Here is a 24,985-nt window from a genome sequence, read left to right on the forward strand (position 1 = left end):
CACAAAATTTTAAAATTTATAACCACAACTTTTTTAAAAATAATCCATTTTTAAATCAAATATAATCACATAAATTGAAATGATAGAATAAAAAGAAGTACTCCACTACCATAACTTTCAAAGAAACTACTTGAGTAGGAGCAGTGTAGCAAGATTGACTAACAGAATAAGTTAAATAATAATTTCAACTTTCAAGTGGAGGTTTTAGGTATGAGTTTAAGTTATACGCATCAATATATATATATAGAGAGAGAGATATTTTTGAACTTGATAGTTAAGTTTATCTATAACAATAAATAACTTAAAATAGTAAATCATAATAAGAAAATATAAAAATAACTTATTGTATAAGAGGGTAAATTGCAATAATAATGTAATATAATACAAAAATTATTTATATTATCGATATATATAACTTATTGATAGGACTGATTAATTTTACCTAACTACTAACTAATGGCTCACTAAAAATGTTTTTTATTAATAAGATGAAGTAATTTGTCCCTATCATTTACTAAATCTATTCATTTATTTGGACTCTTATATATTGTGATAATAGTCTTCCTAGAGTTTGCATTATTGAATCTTTTTAACAATTATTTCCCAATTGTAATGATCATAATTAATGTACACTTTTTATTTATATACCTTTCAAGTCTGTTAATTATTATAATAATAAATACCTCAAGTCTTTATATTCCCTGTCATTTTTGAACTATTCCATTGTTATAATAGTCTTTGGAGTTTCCATTATTGAATTGAGTCAACATCAACAAGTTGTTCCTTTCGTTCAAATGCATTTATGTTTTATTAGTTTTCCCTTAGTTTATTGAATTGAATATATATATATATATATATATATATATATTAATGTGGACCATGCTTGTTATATTTACATTCTGGTTGTTTTTATTAAGATTAAAATATGAACTGAAATATATATTTGAATATGAAGATGTTATATTAAGTTCTAAATACGAAATAATTAAAATTGATTATTTTCTCAAACATTTGTATATGTAAAAATTAATAAATATACAACTCAAAGAAAATATTTATTAATTTAATACTTTATCAATAAAATATTTTAAAAATTATATGGTCATTGATAGTGATGATATTTGTAGGTAGGGTGATATTGTTGAGTAGTAGTGTTAAAAATGATGGCAACTAATAGTTTTGGTTGATGATTGTGATAGCTAAATGGGGATGATGATCACTAACGGTACTATTTGACAATATATATAAATGATTGTTGTGGTAATGAGGTTAGTGGTGATGATTGTAAATGTGATAGTTAGCGATGCTAATGACTGATTGTAGTTGTTGGTGGTGGTAATGGTTATGACTGAGAATGGTAGTTGGTTATGACTGAGAATGGTGGTTGCAGATAGTGATTGGTGAATATATACTGATAGTTGATAATTGTAAGTGACATTGACGATATATAATTGACTATAACAATATTATTGACGATAGTTCGCAAATTTCTCCTATTAATAATAAGCGACTACATTGACTTGCTTAGGGTCAATGAATGAAGTAGTTGTGAAATACCATTTTGCATACATACATATAATTTGTAGAACAATTAAAAATTTAAGCGATTGACTTTTGAACGGCTATTTAGATTAATTTTTTTGAATTGAGATAATTTCAAAATAAAACCAACAACAAATACTCCTGAATTGGAAGAAACTAGGTGCACTTATACAAATGTAATTTTAGACAAATACTCTTGAATTTTAATCATACATAATAAGACTAAAAGAAATTGATGATGACATTGTTATTACAAGAGTGATGAGTAGTATTTCTAGAAGAAGGGCAAAAGATAGGAATATATATGGTTAGTGTGACATTCAAAATTGTTGCTAATTATTAACTTACACCTAAAAAATGTTTTTTCTTTTATAATTTATTGCTAAATAAGATTAATAATTATATAGCTATATAATTTATTCATCACTAATTTCTATTTTTTGCTAGCAAAAAAAAAAAAAAGGTGACATCTAGTGGATGAGATTAATATATTAGGGGTCCATGTTAGATGAGTGACATTTTATCATTAATTCATTACAAAATAAGATTGACAGCGAAATTTACTGTTTAGCTATAAAATTAGTCCGCCGCTAATTTCTATTTTCGTGATAGCGAGAAAGCACAAAAGGGGTGACATTAAGTAGATGATACTAACATGTGGGGGCTACATTAGATGAGATTGGCATGTTATCGATAAGAGAGAAGTATTGAAAACACACTTAAACTTGACGTGAATTTAGTTTTGTCTTCAAACTGTTGACAACTTTAAAAACACCCTTCAACTTGACTAACTGAACTTAAATAAACCCCAATCTTGCCACATGAGTGAAATACACTCCTAAATTCTCTCCAAGTTTTGGGGTGCTTTCAACATTTTTCTCGATTTTTTATTAAGAGTTTCACGCTCCTACAAGAATTTGAGACCACTTTCTATGTCATGTGGCAGATTGAGGGTGTATTTAAGTTCAGTTAGTCAAATAGATTAGTTTTTTAAGGTTATTAATAGTTCAGGACCAAAACTAACCATTCACGTTAAGTTTAGAGGTGTTTTTCAATACTTTTCACTATCAATAACTCGTTGCTAAATAGAACTAAATATAAATTTTATTGTTTAACAACAAAATTAGTCCGTCGCTAATTTCTATTTTTGTGTGATAGCAAATAAGCACAAAAAAAAAGTGACATCAAGTAGATGAGATTAACATATTAAGGGCCACGTTAGATGCCAATAGAAAAACCACCTAACTATGGGCTATATGTTAATTTTCGTGCGTTGCGCCGAAAATATAGCAAAAATGTCTACGTCTACCCATGACTATTTGTCTACTTCAACATAACAAAAAGACAAAGCACACTCAAATAATTTTTTCGAGAGGTTACGAGTTCAAGTAGTTATATCAGATATCGTTATTTATGCCATAATAAATTGCTTTCATTATAAGTTTCATGTATGCGCACGAGCTAAATGACATAGCTGGGTGCGTAAGAGTACTTTCACACCATAATCATCTCCTTCTTACAGTTAGATTTTACGGATTGATGTTCTGCTTCATCGATCTAAGTGAGAAAAATCATAAATTTGTCGGTCAATAGAAAGATCATAAAAAAAATAAAATTTCTCATGTACAAGTTATGAATGCGAGAGCTAGCTATCCCAAACCCGACGTGTGAAAACGAGATATCTCATACACCATTTAAAAAAAATATATAATAGATTTAATTATAATATTCTCATTTTATTCTTAATGATACACATAAAGTAAAATTATATGATTTAAATATACTTAACTTAAAATCACACGATTCAAAAATTCATTTTTATGCTTATCATATTTATTTGAACTCAACATTATTGTGATCATGACTTACCAAGAGGGTAATTATAAAAGAGTTCAAAATTCTGACTTTTTTTTGTTATGTATATATTTTATTTTAATTTTTTTGTTGTTTTGTAAAGTAGGGAAAGAACCTAAACAACAAATAGATAAATCATACATCAGTGCATGCGTAATGCTAATAAATTAAACACTCCTTGCTTCTTTTAAGCATTATAAATGTGTAATCTTAATATTGAACGTTTATAATCTTTTAAAACTAATTAACATTTAAGATTATATAATCCCAACAAAAAATAAACATGATTTGATTATATAAAGATTTTGTTCGAACAACTAATAATCTCCCTCTTGAATTAAGTTCAATCAACGTAATCAAGCGCGATATCCATGGGCCTCTCCCTCAGCTCGAACTAAGTTCAACGTGCCATATTTATACTCTCCCTCAAATCGATGAGTTCCATGCCATCCCTCCACCATCTTTATACTCGTCTCGTTAAATTATTGGTGCTAATACCGGTAGTAGTGGAGGCCGAATTCGGTAATTTTAGTCCAAATCATGTATTATTTGTCTTGAGAAATTCATTAACATGTACATATAAATTGTTTATTTAGAATGCAGTACTTAAAATGAATAGAATCTCAAATTTACTAATCAGAAGTTTTAAACCCTGATTCCAACTCTAAATACCCGTTGTTGGGCTAAACCAACTTAAAGATATTGTTAACATGGTGTGATAATATCGACAATAAACTAAGTCTACACGATTTTCCCAAAAAAGGCTCACATCGTTAAAGTATATTACTTTATGTGTAGCTTTTCATTCCTCTTACCTACCAATATTCTATTAGAAATAAGCAAACTAGAGATTTAGACAAAATGCAAAACTAATTTCTAGTTTCTACCATTTGAAGTTTGAAAGATAACCCTTTTAAATAAGGATAAACCTAAGATTATGCTTAATTAAGCTATGATTTCAAATCTAAGGAATATTATGGGTAAACAACCCATGATTGCGTTAGAGTAGATTGTCTATATCACACCCATCTCGAAATGCAGGATACTTCTACACCGAGCGACTTTTTTTTTGTAGGGGAGAGGGGGCAGGTTTAGAACAGCAAGAAGTTTTTTCAGCTATATACTATGAATAATACTTTGCGCGCTGCACTATATTTATACGAAACTAAACACAAATTAAAGTGAGAATACATATCACGTAAAACATGTTGAAGTGATGAACGAAAAATAGTTGAATCAAAATTGCATTAGAGTAGGTTGTCTACATCATACTCTCCATAAACCCCAAAATTTCTGAAATTGTGAAGGTGTTGAATATGACCTTCGGAAAATGCAAAAAAAAAAGGGGGCAAAAGAAGTTTTAATCTATCTTAAGATGATGTCCGCAAGCCTCGGTGAATAGAGTTATCCGGTAGTTCTACTTATGGGAGGTAGCAGGTACCCCGTAGAATTACTTGAGATGTAAGCTAGCTCGGGCACCACAGTAATAATTAAAAAAGGATGGTGTCCACAAGTACATTAACTACTTGGCAAGGAGTGACTTTACCTTCTTGCTAAGATCCCTCATGACATCCACAATGAGGGACTTCTTTTGTATTATGAACTGGAGAGCCAACTCAGTAGTAGGTGAAACATTCTGCTTCAGCAACGACTCGTCCTCCATGATTTTTGTTGGGAAATGTCCGAGAGCAATTACACACAAAGCCACAACGGTGCGAAGAGCTAATACTTCAGTCGATATTCCCAGAGGGGCTTCGACTGTCAATGATTTGAGCGTCTCCAAGTCGTGCTGCTTCACTGCTTCTTCATCGTTTGATAGGACAGCTCTCAAGGCTGCTAATAATCTGCCCTCCACTAGCTCTCCACCTCCTAGTGTCACCTTTAAGATAGTCCAGCAAAGAAAATCAGTTCAACTAATGAAAGTAATCGTATAGATAGATTAAAGAACGAGCTCATCAATATGGTTCGGTAGATTTTTTCTTTTTTTTTTGCATAGCAAGTATATTTGTATAGTTCTCCTGTCTCTTGTACTTTGATTATCACACTATTTTGTTGTAGTATTGTTCCTTCTATTTTTCCAGAATGCTTTATTGTGCTATCCTAAGTTGAGCGGACTCTTCACTTTCGATGCTGCACCCGTGTCGGATTCCCCAAAAATACACTAGTTTTGGAGAATCCGATATGCACCCGTTGATATTTTGAAGAGTCCGAGCAACATAGGTGCTATTTATATGATTTGAAATGGTTTTTTCACTTCTACTATTTTTTTTCCAATCCAATCTGCTTTGATATGTTTTTGCTTGAGCCGAGGGTCTATCCAAAACGAACTCTCTACTGCACACACTCTATACTCCCCTTGTGGGATTACATTGGGTATTATGTTGTTTGAAGTATATTTATTTAGTTTCACCGAGACAATACAGTGCTTCAAAAACAATGGTAAAACTTCACAGAGTAGGATGAAAATAGAAGGGAAGGAAAAGCTCAAACCTTCAGATTAGAGTTTGGTCCGTCTAGATTTAAATGCGATAAAATTTGCTGCTGCCATGGGGATGGCGAGGAGAAGCTTGGGGATGAAACCCCTGCAGCCATACTGGCAGCATCAAGAAGAGCAGCATCATATTTAAGTTCGATGCAGTCATAGGGGTTTGATGGAATGACGAATCCATAGTCCAAAAGAAAAAGATCACTACTTAAACAGCCATAGTTGAGTAGCAATGGATCATTTTGCTTTATCTCCTTTCCTGCAACCACCTGTTAAGAAAAACAAGAACAAAAGAAGAGGCAAAGACAACAACATCAACAAAATACGAGATATACAAGAACATTGAACAGAACACCGGCAGTGAAATACCTTTACAAGCATATTTCTATCGGAGTTTGCTTCTTCCTGTACAATTTCAGCATTTGGATCAAAGCTGTGGTTGCACATATCAATAAGTGGAAGCATCATAGGAACATTACTGCGGGTGCCATCAGGACGTTTACCGCCATACAACCGGAATGCTCGAGATGAAACAGCTGACATAGCCCATCCTAGAGCAGATGAATCCACATCTTGGCAACTAAAAGGATGATCATCAGGTTTAAGATTCTCGAGTTCATGCTTCAGAATTTTCCCAAATTCCAGTAGAAACCGGCATCTTTTGTTCACCTGGCAAATGAAAATGTTTTCGAGTTTCCACATCAGGGAAGCATATCGAACTTACATCTTAATTCAAAACAATATTAGTCTCTGCCCATGCTCGAAAGCATGATAGCTGTAACAATCTGGAAAGTTCCAGTTTAATAAGAGCGTACTAGTCTGAAAGGAAGTTTTGGCTAGTATCACTAGAAGTACATGAAAGAGAATCCCAAGCCCTGGAGAAAATCAGCAGGAGAGGAAGTGCTAGAACTACGACTGTTGGTAAGAAACCTTCTAAAATGTTATTCATTTCTATTGAGTCAAACATATTCAGCATATCCCTGCAATACCTGATAAAGAAGAGGGGCATACTGCAAGTTCTTTATATCCTCTCCAGGAAAGAAAATCGGCACTGAGTAAGTCTCTGGGAGATTGCTGATGTATGGCCACCAGAACGAACCTTTCCTTGCTCTCTCTTGCAGAAGCTTCAAACCCAATTTCATAGCCCACAGCTCCTCTGCCAAATGCTCCAAGTTTCCAGTTTACTCCTTTTATTAAATACTCAAAAGCCTAATTTATAAAAATTTAGTTACCAATCTATACTGAGACAGAACCACTTTTCCTAAAAGAGATCAGAAAGGAATTTCAATGTTATAGCATTTAGCCACCTAATTCGAGAAAGAGACTAATTTTATTGAAAAGTGACAGAAACAGAACAACAAGAGTAAATGGTAAAGAGTGATTCAGAAAAATAGATAGGCAAGCAACCGTAGTACAAACTGCTGGAAACCAGAAAACAGAACATAATGTTTTCTATCCATCCTTTTGCTCTGATAAGATTAGAACGTCTAAGAAAATTATAAGAATATGCCAACTGTATAAGGTATTATACATGTTAGCACACAATCAAATATCATACAATCACCAATTACGGTCAAATTTATCTGAATTGCATGCGACAGTAAGCATATTCATTTTTCTAATACTAGCTACACTGATCAGTAGACCGATCATGGAAGGTTAAGGCAAGGGACAACATCCTCCATGGGACATGGTATCTTGCATTAACATGCCAAAAAAAGAACATATGTTGGACTTTATTTTTTCACTATCATGATTGTCATTGTTTTCTAGTGTATATTTCATCATAATCCTCTTCTGGCTCAGATGAACTATCTGCCTACGATTGTAACATTTCACTCCCCTAATAATTTAGTACATGAAGCAAAAACAGTATTTCTCCTGTTTCTTAACTAGCTCGAGCTTCCACAGAGCATCTATATATTAGTATATTTTACAAATAAGCCTCCCTAGTCCCCACTACAATATACAGTACTTCATTTACTCCACCAAATGTCATCGCTAAAGTTAGCAGACTAGATATTCAAAAATCCCCACATCCGATACTCAACTCATTCAGATGTACAATGCACAACACAAACCAACCATAGTTAATCCACTAATCAAAGAATCTACAACGGAACCTTTCCATTTTTTCTCTTGTAGAGAAAGGCAAGCCTTTGACTTCACCCTATGTGAGCTTCACAAGGCATAGTCCGTCCCTAGCCTGGATAAAGGATAATAGTTGGGGTATGTAGACTTTCAGACAGCTAAATAATAGTCTAATCATTATGAAACTTCCTACAAGATTGGACTGGACAGTGGGGAATGGATACAAAGGACTATATAGTGAACCTCAACAAGTTTTTTGTTAATGTGATTGATAAAAATGAACACTTTTTCAATAATGGTGGTGTCCGGGCCAGCTTGCACGAGTTTCTCGACTAGTTCAACTGGATACCTGCTACCTCCAACCCGCCCAGCTACCGGGTAACTCCACCACCAAGCCTTAGGTAGATAGAAAAAAACACCACCTAACTTTTTTATACCTCTGCTGGAATTTGAACCCGAGACCTCATGGTTCTCCCAACTTCATTAACCACTAGTTCACACCCTTAGAAGTACTACATGCTTTCAGTAAACTAAGAGTTGTAGTGGTTCACATTTTCACATTCAGCTTGAACATTTTAAGAACAATCTGATTATCATTATAATCTACGGAAACTCAGCCTAAACAAAGAAAAATGGATACAAAAGATTATATAGAGTCGACCTTAGCTAGTATCCAAGTAGAGAGTTATGGTGGTTCATATTATCACATTCAGCTTGAACATTTTAAGAACAATCTATTATCATTAAAACCTGTGGAAATCAGCCCAAACAAAGAAAATGGATACAAAAGATTATATAAGGTCAACTTCAACTAATATCCAAATCGAGTTGTGGTGGCTAACACTAATACTATCTAAGCCAGCTTGCACGCACCTCAACTAATTTCTTTTCCCACCGATGGAAAGAAATCCTCTGCTAAGACCTCACGGTTCTCAACCTACCTCATCGACCCCTAAGCTACACACCAATGGTGCATTTCATACTTCACATTCAGCTTGAATAAATTAAAGAACAATCTAATTATCATTAAAACCTATGGAAACTGAACTTGAACAAAGCGAAATCGAGATAATGAAAAAGAGGCATAAAAAAGAAAGAAAACCCCTTACCAGGAACATGCTGAGCTAATTTAATCAAAGCAGAATGGGAATTTTCTGATTCTGAAGAAGACCCATCAAATTTGAGGGGAATATGTTGAGGTAAGGCAATAAGATCAGACCCTTTTGGGATATCTTCAGAAGCAACTAATCCAAGGCCAAAGGAATCACCTTGTGCTATTTTAATGGATTTGTGAACAAACCCACCTTCAATTTTCACCCATTTGATGAGGTCCGGTGGTTGTGCCACTAGCCGTGATGGGTAAACAGCGGCGGCGGCGGCGGCGGTGGCGCAAGTGAGAGGACGGACGTGTGTTAAGGAGTTAGCCATTAGCATCATTTTGCTCGACATTTTTGCTGATTTGAGTGTAAAGTGTGATAACAGGAACTCAAAGGGGAGATAGTGTTTCTCTGGACTCGTAAATCCGAACTATGGACGGTCTTAAAAATAATGTTCAATCTTTAATATGAGTGAAATATATTTCTACATTCTCGTTAAGTTTAGAAGTGTTTTTAATACTTTTCTCAAATTTTTAGTAGATCCTCATGCTTTACAAGAGTTTGAGACTATTTACTATGTCATATGACAATTGAGGGTAGATCTAAGTTTAGTTATTCATGTAAAAGATTGTTTTTAATTCTATTAGTAGTTTGCGGACACAACTAATAATTTACGTCAAGTTTAGAGGTGTTCTTAATTCATAGTCTTTCCTTGCAATGAACCGAAAGGTGAGAGGCAGGGCTGGGTCTCAAGGTTCAATTTAAAGTCACTAATCCGTCCAACTTTTAGGTGTAGGGAAAGAAAAAGGCTAGCGAGCCTCTTTCCAAGCGGTACAATACAAAGGGCGAACCTCGAATAGGTTACTTTGAGTGGCCTTCATGGCGAATGTTTCGGTGTTAACGAGTTCAAAAAATAAGGTCAAGGATGAACTATAGACAAAGACAAAGGAAGGAGGAGATGGAAAAAAAATATGAGAGTAGAAAATATTTGTTCTTGAGATATTCCATTAAAAAAAAAAGAAGTAAAGGTTTATGATGAACAATTGAACATAATATTTGAATATGAGATTTGAGATAAGTTTTCTACGAGCACTAGGTAGGTCGATCAATCGTCACAAACACAAATTAAATACTGGAGTATTTTCAATTATCAAAATCGAACTTTAAAAATATCGAATCGCACACTTAACGATACATTAAACCACTAACATAATTTCTAACAAAACCAAATCAAATCTCTATAATTCTTTTCTTTTTCCGATCATCATAACTTTAAATTCCTCAAAATCAATCATCCCGTCGCCGTCACAATCAACGCCGCCGATCATTTTCCGGCACTCATCCAGCGAACATTCTTCCCCAGTACTCTTCATCACTTTTTGCAACTCTTCAGCAGAGATCGATCCATTTTTATCCACATCAAATACAGAGAAAGCATCCTTCAAATTCTCCGTAACTTCATCGGAATCAATGTTCTTCGTGTTAAGCTCGATGAATTCACTCAAATCGATGAATCCATCTCCGTCTCCATCGACTTCGTTAATCATTTCAATCGATTCTTCCTCCGTTACAGCGGTTCCTAAACTGGCCATGATGAAACCCAGTTCCGAAAACGAGATTTTTCCGTCGCCGTTGATGTCGAATTTGTTGAATACCTGTTGTAGCTCCTCTTCTATCATGATCGGAGAGTTCACCGGCGGGGAATTCGCCGGCGTTGGGTCATTTTTTTTCTTTCGATTGAAAAGAGATTTAATTAATCCCATTTACTAATTGTGAATTAATTGTCGAAAAATAGTAAATTAGGGAAGATTTATGAGGATTATAAAGAGATTAATTTGAAAAATTATTTTGGATTTTTGTTTAAAACGGAGAGAGGCTGCGTGAGTGCACGATGAGAATCATGCCGTCCGTACCTACCGGCCATGTTCTGGACATGTGAAGACGAGATGTATGTATGTGTCAGTATAAAAGTGTGAGAGATAGGGATCGATTTATAAAAGATCAAAACGTGTAACGTGACACTACTTCATCGAAAAAAATATATAATATATGTCGTGTGTTCTTCAGTATTTTATATTGGCTTTTATATTTTTGTTGTTTCCATTTTTTTGAACTATTTTATGATGTTTTTACTTGCATTGAGATCAATCTATCAAAAACAACTTTCTAACTTTTAAGGTAGATGTAGGGATAAATCTGTGTACACATTATTCTGAATTTTCTCCAAACTCCATTTGTTAGATTACATGCATTTTGTATGATATTGTGTTAGAATAATTTTTCACTTTATTTCAAAATTTGTGTTTGGTTATAGAAAAACTTAAATCGAAATTGAAGTTGGATTCTAAATTTGAAAAAGCGTTTCAAATCTTTTCTCCATCTTTATAAATTTCAAATAATTAAAGTGTTCTTCTCTCTTTTTCAAAAAGTATAACTAAACACAATTTCTTCCCCGATTACCTCCGATTTAAATTCTAAATAAGATAAAAACTAAACTATTTGAATCTATGACCAAAATGTCTACTAAGCTAAACATCTCAATAATATCACTGAAATTTAGATACACAATATAATAAATGGTGTACATAATGACTTATTGGGTACAACCTACAAAATATGGATCATAACAAAATAAAAGAGTAAAAAATAATTATTAGATGGAGGTTAATTAAGAACATTAACTTTAAAAAATTGAATTTTCTTTGTAGAGCACATAAAGTGAACAACTACCAAAAAAAGTAGAAAAAAAAATCCAAAACATTAGACACAAATAGAAAGCTTGGCCTACAAAATGTGCCATATAATTTCTCCATGGATCTGAATTATATAATATAAAAAAATAATATGTTCAGTTCTTGTGTTATTGCATTATTTCTATTTTAGCTCATGTGATAGTCAGACTAAGCACATTTGACTTTCATTTAAGCAATGTATGTATTTTTGAACCTTTGACTAACGAAATTCAAACACATATTGCTTAATCGAATATCAAATATGCTTTAATCGAATATCATAAAGACTAAAAGTATTATCTTCACTATAATATATCTATATATAGATAGATTCGTCCATAGAAATTCATTTACGCTTCAAAGCGACAAATAATTGACATGATTTTCCACCATTAGCTTTCATCCATGTTGAAATCTCTTCACTTTTAAAAAGAGTTCTTGCACAAACTTCTTCTGCTATTTTACTCCCAAAATGATTGATGAGAAGTCCTTCTAAAACAGCTCTTAGGTTTATTATAAAAGTTTTTGCATCAATCTCATCAACAAGCTTTGATTTAGGATATGCCAATTCCATTTTCTCTATGCTAAAACATCCATTTTTCTCCACCACTTTAGTCATGTCTTGAGGAGAGGGAAAATACATTGGCAAATTGAATGAGTCTACAAGAGATTCATCTAACTTTCCCTATGTCAAAAAGAAAGAAACTTCACTTACAAATGTGGTGTGCACACAGTCTTATCCCTATAGATAAATTCTGGATTCAAGTAAAATATAGATATGACTTACCTTAGTTACCAAATTCATACGACTGAAATCGAAAAATTTCTCAACTCAAGTAAAATATAGATATTAGTTACCTTATTTATCAAATTCATAAGACTAGAACCGAAAAACTTTCGATTCAAGTAAAATATAGATATTACTTAACTTATTTATCAAATTCATAAGACTAGAGCCGAAAAAACTATCGACTCAAGTAAAATATACATTTTACTAACCTCTCAACTCAAGTAAAATATAGATACTTCCTCCGTCTCATTTTATGTGAGGTATTTTGACTCGGCACGAAGTTTAAGAAAGGAAAGAAGACTTTTAAAATTCGTGGTTTAAAATGAATGATAGAAATTTGTGTGAATATAAATCATTTCATTAAGGGTAATATTTTAAAGTTAAATTGTTACTTAGTATAGAAATGTGTCATTCTTTTTGGGACTAACTAAAAAAAAAAGTAAGTCATATAAATTGAGACAAATGCAGTATTACTTACCTCATTTACCAATTTCATAAGACTGGAACCGAAAAAACTCTCGACTCAAGTAAAATATAGATACTACTTGCCTCATTTATCAAATTCATAAGACTGAAACTGAAAAAAACTCTCAAGTAAAATATAGATATTACATACCTCATTTACCAAATCCATAAGACTGGAACCGAAAAATTCCACGAGACGTGTATAACTTGAAAATGGTGAAATAAACACCATCATTCCTCCCGGGACAATCTCCTCAGCTCTTGCATTAAAGAATATTTCCATGTCCTTTTCAAATTGAGCAATATAAGCATTCACTACATCAATATTTGATGTACCATAGTGAATCAATCCCTTATTCCATGTTGGAGATTTCTCATCTAACAATTCTTTTGGAATCTTAGATAACCAATGTATAGCACAAGAAGAATGTGCAAAATGTATCGATCGCGATGGAAATAATCTACCATGAAAAGATCCTGGAACTCCAGATGCATAGTAGGATCGATCAATAGGTAGTGATCGAAAAAGAGTGTTGAAATCGTTTTCGACATGATCACTAAAAAATACTTGGAATTCAAGAATAATATTGTGGTATTTTTCCTTTACAACATCTACAACATGTTGCATTGCATGGAAAGTATTTGGTCCAATTGAACATCCCAACTCTATAATACGAAATGTGTGTGAAGAAGATAACATGACTTCAACATCAAGTTTTCCAATAATTGCATCTCTCACCATATCCTTTGAAGCATCTATAAGTTCTTTCTACATATATATAATCATAACATTAGTAAATTTTGTTAATAAATGTATTTTTTAATTTAAATTGAAGAAATTAAATTAAATTAAATTAATACCTGCCGTTGGGAGTTATTGTAGTAGCTATAAGCACTATTACCATCATTCATGGGGAAAGATGTTGTCATTTTGGCTAATATTCTTCTTCTTCACCTTAGACGGATTCAGAATTTAAAATTTACGAATTTTAAATGTACATTGTAAATGAATTTTGTAAGATAATTACATAATTTGAATCGAAGAAACTGAATTCTGATAAATTTGTTACTTCTACTCTAGTGTAATTATATTAATTTTATCACTACATATAATGTTATGTTCCTTTAGCATCCTTATTTATCTATGTTATTATTTGACCATGTATATTCGAGTAGGTACTCAATGCACGAGTCCCAATAAGATCCGCTTTTACAGAGCCGACTTAAAGGGGAAACCATTAAAGCAATTGTTTTAGGCCTGAAAATTCTAAGGACTCAAATTTTTTATATATTGTTTACATACAATATTATAAATTATTAATAAAAGATACTAAATTTTATGATGTTGTTTTTTGCAAAGGAATAAAAGTTATTCAGATGAATCATCCTAATTTTATTTTATAAATATGCAATTTATGAAAAATAAATAATTTGGTGACGACTCTTATAATTGAAACAACAAAGTCTCTTGTATTATAGTTCATATGTATAACTAATATGTGAACCAGACGAATCAACAAATCCGATTCATCAGTTTATTTCAAATGCCTTCCATAAGTAATCAACAAATTATATGTGCATTGCATTACATTTTATGACAGTACCATTATATAAAGTTTGTTAGACATGGATAAGATGAAATTTTTACGCCAAGTGGCAAAATATTATTGGCCCTTTTTTAAAGAAATTCAATAAAAATACCAAAATAAAGATAAATTAAATCCTAAAAATACAACACTTTAATGGTTTTCATTTTTTCAAACTAAACCTACTAAAAATGAAGTGAAAATCAAAATGATAAAGATTAATCCCAAACATAAGATTTAATGCTAAAATAATATAGTAGGAAGGATAAAAAAAATTACGAGTCTTGTACATTAGATATATCACATCACTCCATAGAATCGAGTTATTTAATATATAGTACATTCCTCTATAGAAATTCATTTACGCTTTAAAGCGATAAATAATTGGCATGCTTTCTTGTAATTTATTTTCATCCATGCTGAAATCTCATCACTTTTAAGAATAGTCCTTGTAAAAGCTTCTTTTGCTATTTTACTCCCAAAATGATTGATGAAAAGTCCTTCTAAAACAGCCCTTAGGTTTATCATTAAAGTCTTTGCATCAGCCTCATCCACAAGCTTTGATTTGGGATATGTTAGCTCTATTTTTTCTATGCTAAAACAACCATTTTTCTCCACCACTTTAGTCATGTCTTCAATTGAGGGAAAATACACTGGCCCATTAAATGAGTTAACTAAAGACTCATCTAACTTACCCTGTGGAAAAAGAAGAAGAAAGAAACCTCAAATATTATAAATGTATGGCTATATCTAACTAGTTCTTCTGTTTCGATTTGTTTGTTTGATTGTTATTTGATTTGAAGTTTAAAAAAGTATAGAAGACTTTTGAATCTTATGATCTTAAACTAAAAATACGCTGACTGTATCAAAAAGGAAAGTTGAAATTAAAAGGTTAACCAGACAAACAAATTGAAATGAATGAAGTACTAAGTAATTTAATTACCTACCTCGTTCACCAAATCCATAAGACTAGAACCGAAAAATTTAAGAGACGTTCACTAAATTGTGGTGAAATTAGAACCATCATTCCACCAGGAACAATTTCCTCAGCTCTTGCATTGAAGAACATTTCCATGTCCTTTTCAAATTGAGCAACATAAGCATTCATTACTTCAATATTTGAAGCACCTATATAATGAATCAAACCCTTGTTCCATGATGGAGATTTCTCATCTAACAACTCTTTTGGAGTCTTAGATAACCAATGTATAGAAGTAGAACAATGAGCAAAATGTATTGATCGCGATGGAAATAATCTATCATGAAAAGATCCTGGAACTCCAAATGCATAGTAGGATCGATCAATAGGTAGTGATTGAAAGAGGGTGTTGAAATCATTGTTTACATGATCATTGAAAAATACTTGGAATTCAAGAATGTTATCATGGTACTTGTCCTTTACAACTTGTACAACATGTTGCATTGAGTTGAATGTGTTTGGTCCAATTGAACATCCCAAGTCTATAATATAAAATTTGTTTGAAGAAGATAACATGTTTTTGATGTCAAGATGTTCAATAATAACTTCTTTCATCATCTCCTTTGCACCATCTAACACTTCTCTCTGCATTTGATCAATTATAACAGTAAAGACACCTTGATAGATATGTACGTATGTAGATTATATATGCTGTTATAACGATAAAGTTTAGTGATTTTATTATTACATATGGAAAAGTTCAGTTACTTTGATTAGTATGACGATAAAAATAAATTTCTCATGTTCTTGTTATTTTACCGTGGATATCAAATAATTGATATATTATGTGCATTCAGGATCAAACACTTACCATCATGTCAAAAACGTAAGCCCAAATTTATTTTTTAACTAAGTGTCATATCTTTGGACTTAGAATATGACTCTGATCCAGGCCACTCAACCGCTCGTGAACGTTGTCATAGGTAAAATAATGTTGTGTTACCCAACATGGTGGTTGATGAATTCTTAATTTAGAGTTTAACATTTATGCAGAAATAATTTTTTGTACATGAAAATGTGGTTATATATATTCTCTTATTATATAAGAGACAGTTTGTGCTGAAGCAGGCACGTCTCCGTCGACGTATCTGCTTCAGAGTATTTTTTTTTTAAAATATAAAAAATTTATTTCTTTTGTTCTACTTTAATTTAATTAGTGTATAATTTTACAGTTTGTGCTCACTACAAAAAACGCGCTCATTAGCCACGCCCAAAACCGTGGTTAAAGGGCATGAGAACCGTGGCTAAAAACTTTGGCCACGGTTGGTAACATTTATGAAAAGTTGTGACTTTTATGAAATGTTGCGACCTTAATGATGAGTTGCGACTTTTATGAAAAGTTGTGACTTTTATGAAAAGTTGTGATTTTATGAAAGGTTGTGACCTTTCCGAAGGGTTGAAACTTTTCCAAATAGTTGTAACATTTCCGATAAGGCACAATAAACATTTGTTCACACTACCATTTGTTGTCTATAAATAAAGGGATTTCCTCTCAATTTAAAACAACGAAAATTCTGAATCTCTTCTTCTTCTTCTTCTTCACAATTAAATATTTGTGTATTTTGCTCCTGTTGAGTGGCTCACTAACACCATTGCTTTTGTTAAAAGATCTTGGTATGTATTTTTACAGACATTAATTTATGCTTATGTTATTAAGGATAAATCATAAGATGTAATAATTTTCATTTTCCTTTACATTGTTAATGTTTGTTACTACGTAATCTTGTATGTAAGATAATATAGTGTTTTAGTTTTAAGTTACTACGTAATCTTGTATGTAAAATAACATAGTGTTTTAGTTTTAATGACCGATAGATTTTAAGTATTATTTTATAAATTTTGTGATATGAAAATAAATAATTTGATGGCGGCTTAAATAATTGAGACAACAAACTAGTCTCTTGTGGGGTCTTTTAGTATTTTTATTATATTTCTTATAAAGAGCAAATTAAGCATTTTTCCTTTAAAATAGATTTGAATTATTCAAAGGTATGAAATTATCTGATGTCTATTTTAAAATGTGCGAAGCGCGAGTAATTTTACTAGTATGCAATATATAAAAATAAATAATTTGATGGCGGCTTAAATAATTGAGACAACAAACTAGTCTCTTGTGGGGTCTTTTAGTTATTTTTATTATTATTTTCTTATAAAGAGCAAATTAAGCATTTTTTACTTTAAAATAGATTTGAATTATTCAAAGGTATAAAATTATCTGATGTCTATTTTAAAATGTTGGAAGCGCGAGTAATTTTACTAGTATGCAATTTATGAAAATAATAATTTGATGGCGGCTTAAATAATTGAGACAACAAACTAGTCTCTTGTGGGGTCTTTTAGTTATTTTTATTATTATTTTCTTATAAAGAGCAAATTAAGCATTTTTCACTTTAAAATAGATTTGAATTACTCAAATGTACGAAATTATTTGATGTCTACTTTAAAATAGCAATTTTTGTTAGTTAGAACTTAGAAGTCATGATAAAGGAAAAATACTTTCAATATAAAATCATAAGTAATCAACTTTGAAGATAAAAGTACCTTTCATCTAATTTTTTTTTATAAATCATAAGTTATAAATTCATCCGATCAAACTCAATGCATTACATAACATCCCATAATGTATCCAATATTTATTCTCTAATAATCCATACATTATTATTCATCACATAATAATCTATTCAGTAATATTTTTCATATCGTATAAACAATCTTGAATCATAAATCATACGTATAACTAGTATGTGAACCAAATAAAGCCAATCAGTATGTTTCAAATATATCCATGATAGCAAAATAAATATCTAAAGAAAGTCCAAGTCATGTTACAATTTTATGGCTAGTGCAAATTGAATAGGTTTTGTATTGTAATATAAAAATGAAAACAATATCTCAAATAATTTATTCTACAAATTTTGTCCACACAAATCCAAATTATTGTTTGATTGAAATGATCCTTGGACATATATTAAGAGGCAGAGTTAGGTGGGGGTTCATGGGTTCGGACGAATCCACTAGCTTTTTTGTAGACCCTATATTGTATTAGAAAATTAAATAAATATATGTATATAAACATGTGAACCCCCAAACAAAATCGATTTAGAACCCCCAAACTCCTAACCTTGGTTTCGCCTCTAGACTGATATTATATATAACCAATCAATATCAACCAACAACATAATTTTTCTTTTAACTATATAAATATCAAGCAACAATGTAAAAATATCGTCTAAAAGATATTTATAGATAAGCGTTTGATATTAAGCTATAATTATACTTAATTGTATTCTAATTATCTTAACATTTTGCTAAATTTATTTATCACGAAATTATAACACTCATTAATTATGACGATTTGTATATTCATTTGTGTAGGAAATGGCTGGATGTTAAACGGGAAAATAAATTTGCGGAATAGATGTTGTTATAAGTTGAAAAAAATGTTACAAAGAGGTAAAACATAACATAGAATATTGCTTTCGATAAAGCTTGATTTTTATAGTGAAATGTTATAATAGAGGTGTTTGTTATTATGTTATTGAGAAGATCTAACTATATTTGTGTATATAGTTTACTTTTATCAAGATTTCAATAAATTAGCGGAGGTGGCACTACATCAAAAATAATATTTAGTGGCAATTAATTAATGGTAATAACGATAAAGGCTTTATCAGTCTTTGTTAATATATATATTTATTTAAAAACTATTTTTATTGTAGTGTGGTCCATTTTTTGAACTAATTATTTAGACGTTTGAAATTTGACTATCTTATTTTGATTAAAATATCCTTTTTCGTGTAATTAATTAACAAAAATATTTCTACATATTTTAAATATTAGTATGATATAACTTAGGCATTTTTTAAAAGTTGAAGTCACAAATTTTCTTTTATATGATAAATAAATTATGATCATCAATTTATCATAAAATATTAAAATCACACTTAAAAATACCAAATAAAAGTGACATTAAATATTTTTTATACTGTTAAATTATCATTATATTTTGTTTTCAAGATATATATATATAAATATACATGTAGATACTCTTTTTGAGCTGCCAAAATTTTCAAACTGTCGGCCATATAAAGTTAAAACTCTATATAAGCAAGTTTACGTTGAAAAACAAAAAATGTGCATCAAGTCGCCAAATTTTCTTTTAATATATCAACCAACAGTTTAATTTGGCTTCAATTAATATTTATATATTTTTATTTTTATTTGTACATAAATAAATATATGTGTTCTATGTGATATTTTTGTTAGGTATTTGTCTTGAGTTTTTTTTACCACAAATAAATTTTCCTTTTCCTTTTCGTATTTGGCTAGTCTTTTTCTCGTAGAAAAATGTTTAGGACTCTATAAATAGAGGTTCGTTCAGTCTAACTTAATCAACATTCACAATGTTGTCCTAGAGGTTTTGAGAGATTTGGTTAGGGAGGAGAATTTGTGGGACATAAGTGATGCATTATTACTTCTACTTGTGTGAATCTCCTTATATTCCAAGTGAATTGGTTGACGTTATTTGTATCTATATTTTGTACTCTCATAATTATATAGTGAATTGTTCATCTCATCTTGTGAATATAAATCGATTGACCAAACCACGTTAAATCTTTGTGTCTTAGGTTACATCTCTTGTTTGTCTTCTTCAGATAAATAATCTTTGTGTCTAATGTTACATCTCTTTCCTTTTTATGAAATTGTGTGGACAATAACTTTAATTGGCTATTCATGAATTATTTGTTTTCTTGTCTTTTACAACTTGTTTGGCACCTATCCTAAATCTGATATGATGACTAGGACTTTTGATTTATCTTTAGTTTTTTTTTCTTTTTCTCGTTTGGCGTCTAAAATTTATATTGAAGTTCTGATTAAATTTAAATTATGCATTGCAGGGTCTATTTAGGGGTGACACTTCCAACAAAAAAATTTCATAACCAATATCGAAACCTTATAATTTTGATTAAGAATAAAACAATCTCACCACTACACACCACAACTCATGTAAAAGTTTATCTTTAGTTATTTTATTGACATTATGTGAACTATGGAGTATTTCCATAAATAGGTCGCTAGGATTTTGTTTGTCCTAAATAGATTCGTTTGGTTCATTTACTAGTTATACATATAAGTTATAAGATAAGATTACTATACGATAAACAAATTATTATGTGACGAATAATAATACAAGTGATATTAATTATATTAAGACTGAGATTCTAGAATAACTTAATGTAGACATTAACCACCAACTACTTAAATGTCTTTAGTTAAATCAAAATTCGTTTTTCTTATACAAACTCTATATTTTTGAAGTATCTTCTTCTTTTGTTATTAATATTCTCGAAAGAGATGCTTATAAAACTGCTTCATATAGGTCAATTCCCCCTTATATGGATAAATCTTAATTTATAAATAATTATGCTTTGAAAATGAAATATATCCATCATTTTGAAAGGAATAATTAGGATCCTAAATATTTCGATTAATTAATTTGGAGTAAAGTTTCAAAAATATATTTTAACAAATCCTTGTATGACAAAGCATGGGCCATGGATTTAAAGAATGCAAAATCCGTATAAATAAGATTACATTATGAGTGAAGAGAACACGTATTTGACCAAAAATGACAACATCTTTTCCCATGAATGCTGGTGATGGTGTTTACAGCTACTCCAAAAACTCCCATTTGCAGGTATTGATCTCTAGTATATACTATACATAAGCACATATTCTTGTAAAAAAATCAAGTCCATATGTGAGGGGCGTGTTAAGAATATATTTAAATAGTAAAAGTGTGTTATCCAACTTATATCAAGCACATATTTTTGTACAAAAAATTCTTTTGTGAGTGAATGTTAAACTCTAAACTAAGAATTCATTAAGCACAATGTTGGATTATGCCAATTTAATTCCTGTATGTGGCAAGGTCCACGAGGGGGTTGGGTGGCCTATAATATTGGAGTCATGATCAAACATGGATCTTGCTTAGCTTGATGGACTTAGTTAAGAAATAAAGTTATGCCTTTGATATTAGCTATATTTTTTGACATGCGTGATTGTAAATGTTTAATCCTAATAAGTAGCATAGTCAAGATCATTGTTCGATTCCCAAGAGCATCATGATGCATGAGGCAGGTGTTGGGAGGAGGATTGTTGGGTAACACCAACATCTGGCCTATGACAAGGCCCGCGAGTGGGTTGGGATGGCCCCGGATGGAGTTATGATAGAATGTGATGTTTACTTGGTGTTAGTTAATAAATAAAGTTGTGTCCATGTTATTAGCTAAAAATTTTGGCATGCTAGTAAACATTTGATCCTAAGAAGCCATACAACAATTATTTGTATAGTTAGTGAACTTATCCACTGTAAAAGTAAAACACAATTTTATATCACACTAAATAATTGATTTTAGTTTACCCACTATTATAGTAAAATAAGTAACTTTACATGTTATAACACAAACATCCATAAATATATTTTGTCGTCACATTAAAGTAACTGAACTTTTCTATCAACGTGACTATGCAGAAGGAAATGATAGATGGTGCAAAGGAGATGGTGAGAGATGCAATTATTCGAAAGCTTAACATCAAGATTATATTATCTTCAAACACATTACGTATTGCAGAGTTGGGATGTTCTGTTGGACCAAATACTTTTAGTGCAATGCAATATATTGTAGAAGCTTTAAAGGATAAGTATTTATTATACCAAGACCAAGTCATAAATTTTACTAATAATATTCCTGAATTTCAAATATTTTTCAACGATCATGTCACTAATGATTTCAATATCCTCTTTCGATCACTACCCTTTGATCGATCCTACTATGCATATGGAATTCCAGGATCTTTTTATGGTAGGTTATTTCCATCGCGATCTATACAATTTGTACATTCTTCTTCTGGTATAAATTGGTTATCCAAGATTCCAAAAGAATTGGTAGATGAGAAATCCCCAGCATGGAATAAGGGATTGATTCACTATGTTGGTGCATCAAATGTTGAAGTAGTGAATGCTTATTTTGCTCAATTTGAAAAGGACATGGAAGTATTCTTTAATGTAAGAGCTGAGGAGATTGTTCAAGGAGGAATGATGGTGCTTATCACAGCATTTTCGGGTTATATACGTCTCATGAGATTTTTTGGTTCTAGTCTTATGGATTTGGTGAACGAGGTAATCTCTATTTCATTTTATATGACAATGTTTTTCCTTTTGGTTTTCTTTGATCATGTGTATTGTGATAATCACTTTAGTTGGTATTTACGATATTAAATATGAAAAACACTTTTTTCAAATAGATTAAATTAAAAAGAAAATATATTCACATAAATTGAAACAACGCCGAGCATACATTTGTAATTGATGTTTCTTTTCTTTTGCCATAGGGAAAGCTAGATGAATCTCTAGTTGACTCTTTCAATTTGCCATTGTATTATCCCTCTCCTCAAGAAATGACTAAAGTAGTGGAGAAAAATGGACTTTTTAGTATTGAGAGAATGGAGTTGATAAATATCAAATCAAATCTTGTGGATGAGGCTGATGCAAAAACTTTAATGACAAGTCTAAGAAGTTCTATAGAAGGAGTTATAATCAGTCATTTTGGAAGTAAAATAGCAGAAGAAGCTTGTGCAAGAACAATTCTCAAAAGTGAAGAAATTTCAGAATGGATGAAAGTTAATAATGAGAAACCAAGCATATTGTTTGTTGCTTTGAAGCGTAAATGAATTTCTATATAATTTAGGTCCATGGAGAGATGATGTAACACATCTCGCAGACCAATACTATGTTTTGCCTAATATTTTTGGATTTTCTTCATTTGTTTCACTTTTCTAAGAATGTATTCTTGTGATTTTGAAACAAAAAGAGGCCAAGTACTATATGCTTTTACTAATCTTATCAACTTTTAAGACAAAAAAATACCTTCTACATAAAAAGTCTTAACTTATAAATGATAAGTAATAAATTCATCTAAACAGACTCTTAAGTAATCAATTAATTATATGCATTATATAACATTCCATGTACTCATCGTGTAATAATCTATTCATTACTATTATTCATCATATAAAGAATCTTGCATCATAATTCATACGTATAACTAGTATTTGAATCAAACGATGCGACATCAAATTTATCAGTTTGTTTCAAATGTGTTCATGATAGCTAAAGAAATATCTAAAGATAACCATAAAGTCCAAGTCATGTTACAGTTTATGACAAATGCATATTTATTATTTAGGTTATAAATAGACCTATATTTACTGAATTAATAGGAAATCTTAAAGCTATTTTTATTTAATTTTGAAAATATCACATGACTTAAAAATTACCCCATATTTACTGAATTAAAAGAAAATCGATCTGTCTATATTTGATTCAAAAGAGACAATAGCACACCATGCTAATAATATCTTTGAGTCTTTCAACCCAACGAAAAAGCAAAATAGGGCTGACAGCCGGCTTTATTGATTATCAATATATGGAATTGTGTGGATAATTATAACTTTGAATTATTGAAGATATATTTATTTTCTTCTTATAATACAATTTGTTTGCACTTATCCCTATTTCAATTATTACATGAATTTGAATTTTGAAAGGTCCATATATACTATGATTGGACATTTCCTAATTTTAGACAATTAGATGTGACATGCATATTGTGTGGAGCATTTCCATTTACCGACTTATTTGGTTCACATACTAGCAAGGCCGGCTCTTACCTATAAAATTTTAGGCATCGGCCTTAGGCCCCCAATTTTTGGGGGCCTCAAATTTTTATAAATAAAAAATTATGTATCTTAACCCCATTCAAATAGAAAGAAATTAAGGAAACATTATTTTGGATTTTTTACATTTTCTTCGATAACACTCACATTATTTATCCTTTGTAACTCTTTTTGCACTCTATTTCTTCAAATCTTTGATAGTTAGAGTAATACACTCTCAAAAATATGAATCAATAGTCGAAAAGTGTTGAACAAAGTGCATTACAAATTCTTTTTTTTAATTTATTTGTTAATTTTCATATTAAAGTAGGTATACCAAGTTATCAACTTTTTGAATCAAATTCTATGATTCTAACTCTTATCTTTAAAGTTTATCAACTTATTACTTATAAAATTGTGTTAATAATTCATATAATAATTGTCTCAATAAAAGGATGTTTTTCAATGTTGAATTGATAAAATCTTACTTAAAACTAATAATTAAAAAAAAGTGTTTGAAAAATCATTTATAAAAGATATTAAGTAGTAATTTATATCTAGAAAATTAGCAAAATAAATAGATATAGATAAAAGTTATATAGATTTTAGGCCTCTAATAAAAATTTCGCTTTAGGCCACAAATTAT

The 24,985-nt window shown here is 30.9% G+C and overlaps 5 protein-coding genes across 5 annotated transcripts; 1 reads left to right on the forward strand and 4 right to left on the reverse strand.

Moving 5' to 3' along the window:
• Positions 1 to 4,610: 4,610 nt before the first annotated feature.
• LOC102603279 (histone-lysine N-methyltransferase setd3) lies at positions 4,611 to 9,493 on the reverse strand. The gene is made up of 5 exons (XM_006367548.2): positions 9,082 to 9,493; positions 6,871 to 7,037; positions 6,251 to 6,550; positions 5,887 to 6,150; positions 4,611 to 5,275 (listed from the first exon to the last, which is right to left on the reverse strand). The coding sequence occupies exons 1-5, from the start codon at positions 9,419 to 9,421 to the stop codon at positions 4,919 to 4,921; spliced, it is 1,428 nt and encodes a 475-aa protein (XP_006367610.1). The 5' UTR covers positions 9,422 to 9,493; the 3' UTR covers positions 4,611 to 4,918.
• Positions 9,494 to 10,194: 701 nt separating this feature from the next.
• Positions 10,195 to 11,050, reverse strand: LOC102603618 (probable calcium-binding protein CML25). The gene has a single exon (XM_006367549.2). The coding sequence runs from the start codon at positions 10,830 to 10,832 to the stop codon at positions 10,308 to 10,310; it is 525 nt and encodes a 174-aa protein (XP_006367611.1). The 5' UTR covers positions 10,833 to 11,050; the 3' UTR covers positions 10,195 to 10,307.
• A 1,097-nt stretch (positions 11,051 to 12,147) lies between these two features.
• Positions 12,148 to 14,003, reverse strand: LOC102603954 (probable S-adenosylmethionine-dependent methyltransferase At5g38100). The gene is made up of 3 exons (XM_006367550.2): positions 13,918 to 14,003; positions 13,208 to 13,825; positions 12,148 to 12,486 (listed from the first exon to the last, which is right to left on the reverse strand). Exons 1-3 carry the CDS (start codon positions 13,984 to 13,986, stop codon positions 12,148 to 12,150), a joined length of 1,026 nt encoding a protein of 341 aa, XP_006367612.2. The 5' UTR covers positions 13,987 to 14,003.
• Positions 14,004 to 14,999: 996 nt separating this feature from the next.
• Positions 15,000 to 16,348, reverse strand: LOC107059107 (probable S-adenosylmethionine-dependent methyltransferase At5g38780). Its single transcript, XM_015305530.1, has 2 exons — positions 15,619 to 16,348; positions 15,000 to 15,338 (listed from the first exon to the last, which is right to left on the reverse strand). Exons 1-2 carry the CDS (start codon positions 16,210 to 16,212, stop codon positions 15,000 to 15,002), a joined length of 933 nt encoding a protein of 310 aa, XP_015161016.1. The 5' UTR covers positions 16,213 to 16,348.
• A 4,902-nt stretch (positions 16,349 to 21,250) lies between these two features.
• Positions 21,251 to 23,596, forward strand: LOC102604292 (probable S-adenosylmethionine-dependent methyltransferase At5g38100). Its single transcript, XM_006367551.2, has 3 exons — positions 21,251 to 21,319; positions 22,157 to 22,804; positions 23,017 to 23,596. Exons 1-3 carry the CDS (start codon positions 21,251 to 21,253, stop codon positions 23,353 to 23,355), a joined length of 1,056 nt encoding a protein of 351 aa, XP_006367613.1. The 3' UTR covers positions 23,356 to 23,596.
• The last annotated feature ends 1,389 nt before the right edge of the window (positions 23,597 to 24,985 follow it).

The sequence above is a fragment of the Solanum tuberosum genome, unplaced genomic scaffold, assembly GCF_000226075.1.
Source record: "Solanum tuberosum cultivar DM 1-3 516 R44 unplaced genomic scaffold, SolTub_3.0 scf00835, whole genome shotgun sequence".
NCBI lineage: Eukaryota > Viridiplantae > Streptophyta > Magnoliopsida > Solanales > Solanaceae > Solanum > Solanum tuberosum.

Bases quoted from the DNA above. Each gene is read 5' to 3' on its own strand.
- LOC102603279 (XM_006367548.2), bottom strand. From the start codon at position 9,421: ATGTCGAGCAAAATGATGCTAATGGCTAACTCCTTAACACACGTCCGT. The intron at 7,038-9,081 runs GTAAGGGGTTTT...AGCATTTGGCAG, and splicing joins ATTAGCTCAGCATGTTCCTG to AGGAGCTGTGGGCTATGAAA. The intron at 6,151-6,250 runs GTATTTCACTGC...TTTTCTTAACAG, and splicing joins ATAGAAATATGCTTGTAAAG to GTGGTTGCAGGAAAGGAGAT.
- LOC102603618 (XM_006367549.2), bottom strand. From the start codon at position 10,832: ATGGGATTAATTAAATCTCTTTTCAATCGAAAGAAAAAAAATGACCCA.
- LOC102603954 (XM_006367550.2), bottom strand. From the start codon at position 13,986: ATGACAACATCTTTCCCCATGAATGATGGTAATAGTGCTTATAGCTAC. The intron at 13,826-13,917 runs GTATTAATTTAA...ATATATATGTAG, and splicing joins ACAATAACTCCCAACGGCAG to AAAGAACTTATAGATGCTTC. The intron at 12,487-13,207 runs GTATGTAATATC...TTTTTGACATAG, and splicing joins TTATGGATTTGGTAAATGAG to GGAAAGTTAGATGAATCTCT.
- LOC107059107 (XM_015305530.1), bottom strand. From the start codon at position 16,212: ATGCAGAGAGAAGTGTTAGATGGTGCAAAGGAGATGATGAAAGAAGTT. The intron at 15,339-15,618 runs GTTCTAGTCTTA...CTTTTTCCACAG, and splicing joins AACGTCTCTTAAATTTTTCG to GGTAAGTTAGATGAGTCTTT.
- LOC102604292 (XM_006367551.2), top strand. From the start codon at position 21,251: ATGACAACATCTTTTCCCATGAATGCTGGTGATGGTGTTTACAGCTAC. The intron at 21,320-22,156 runs GTATTGATCTCT...GTGACTATGCAG, and splicing joins CCAAAAACTCCCATTTGCAG to AAGGAAATGATAGATGGTGC. The intron at 22,805-23,016 runs GTAATCTCTATT...CTTTTGCCATAG, and splicing joins TTATGGATTTGGTGAACGAG to GGAAAGCTAGATGAATCTCT.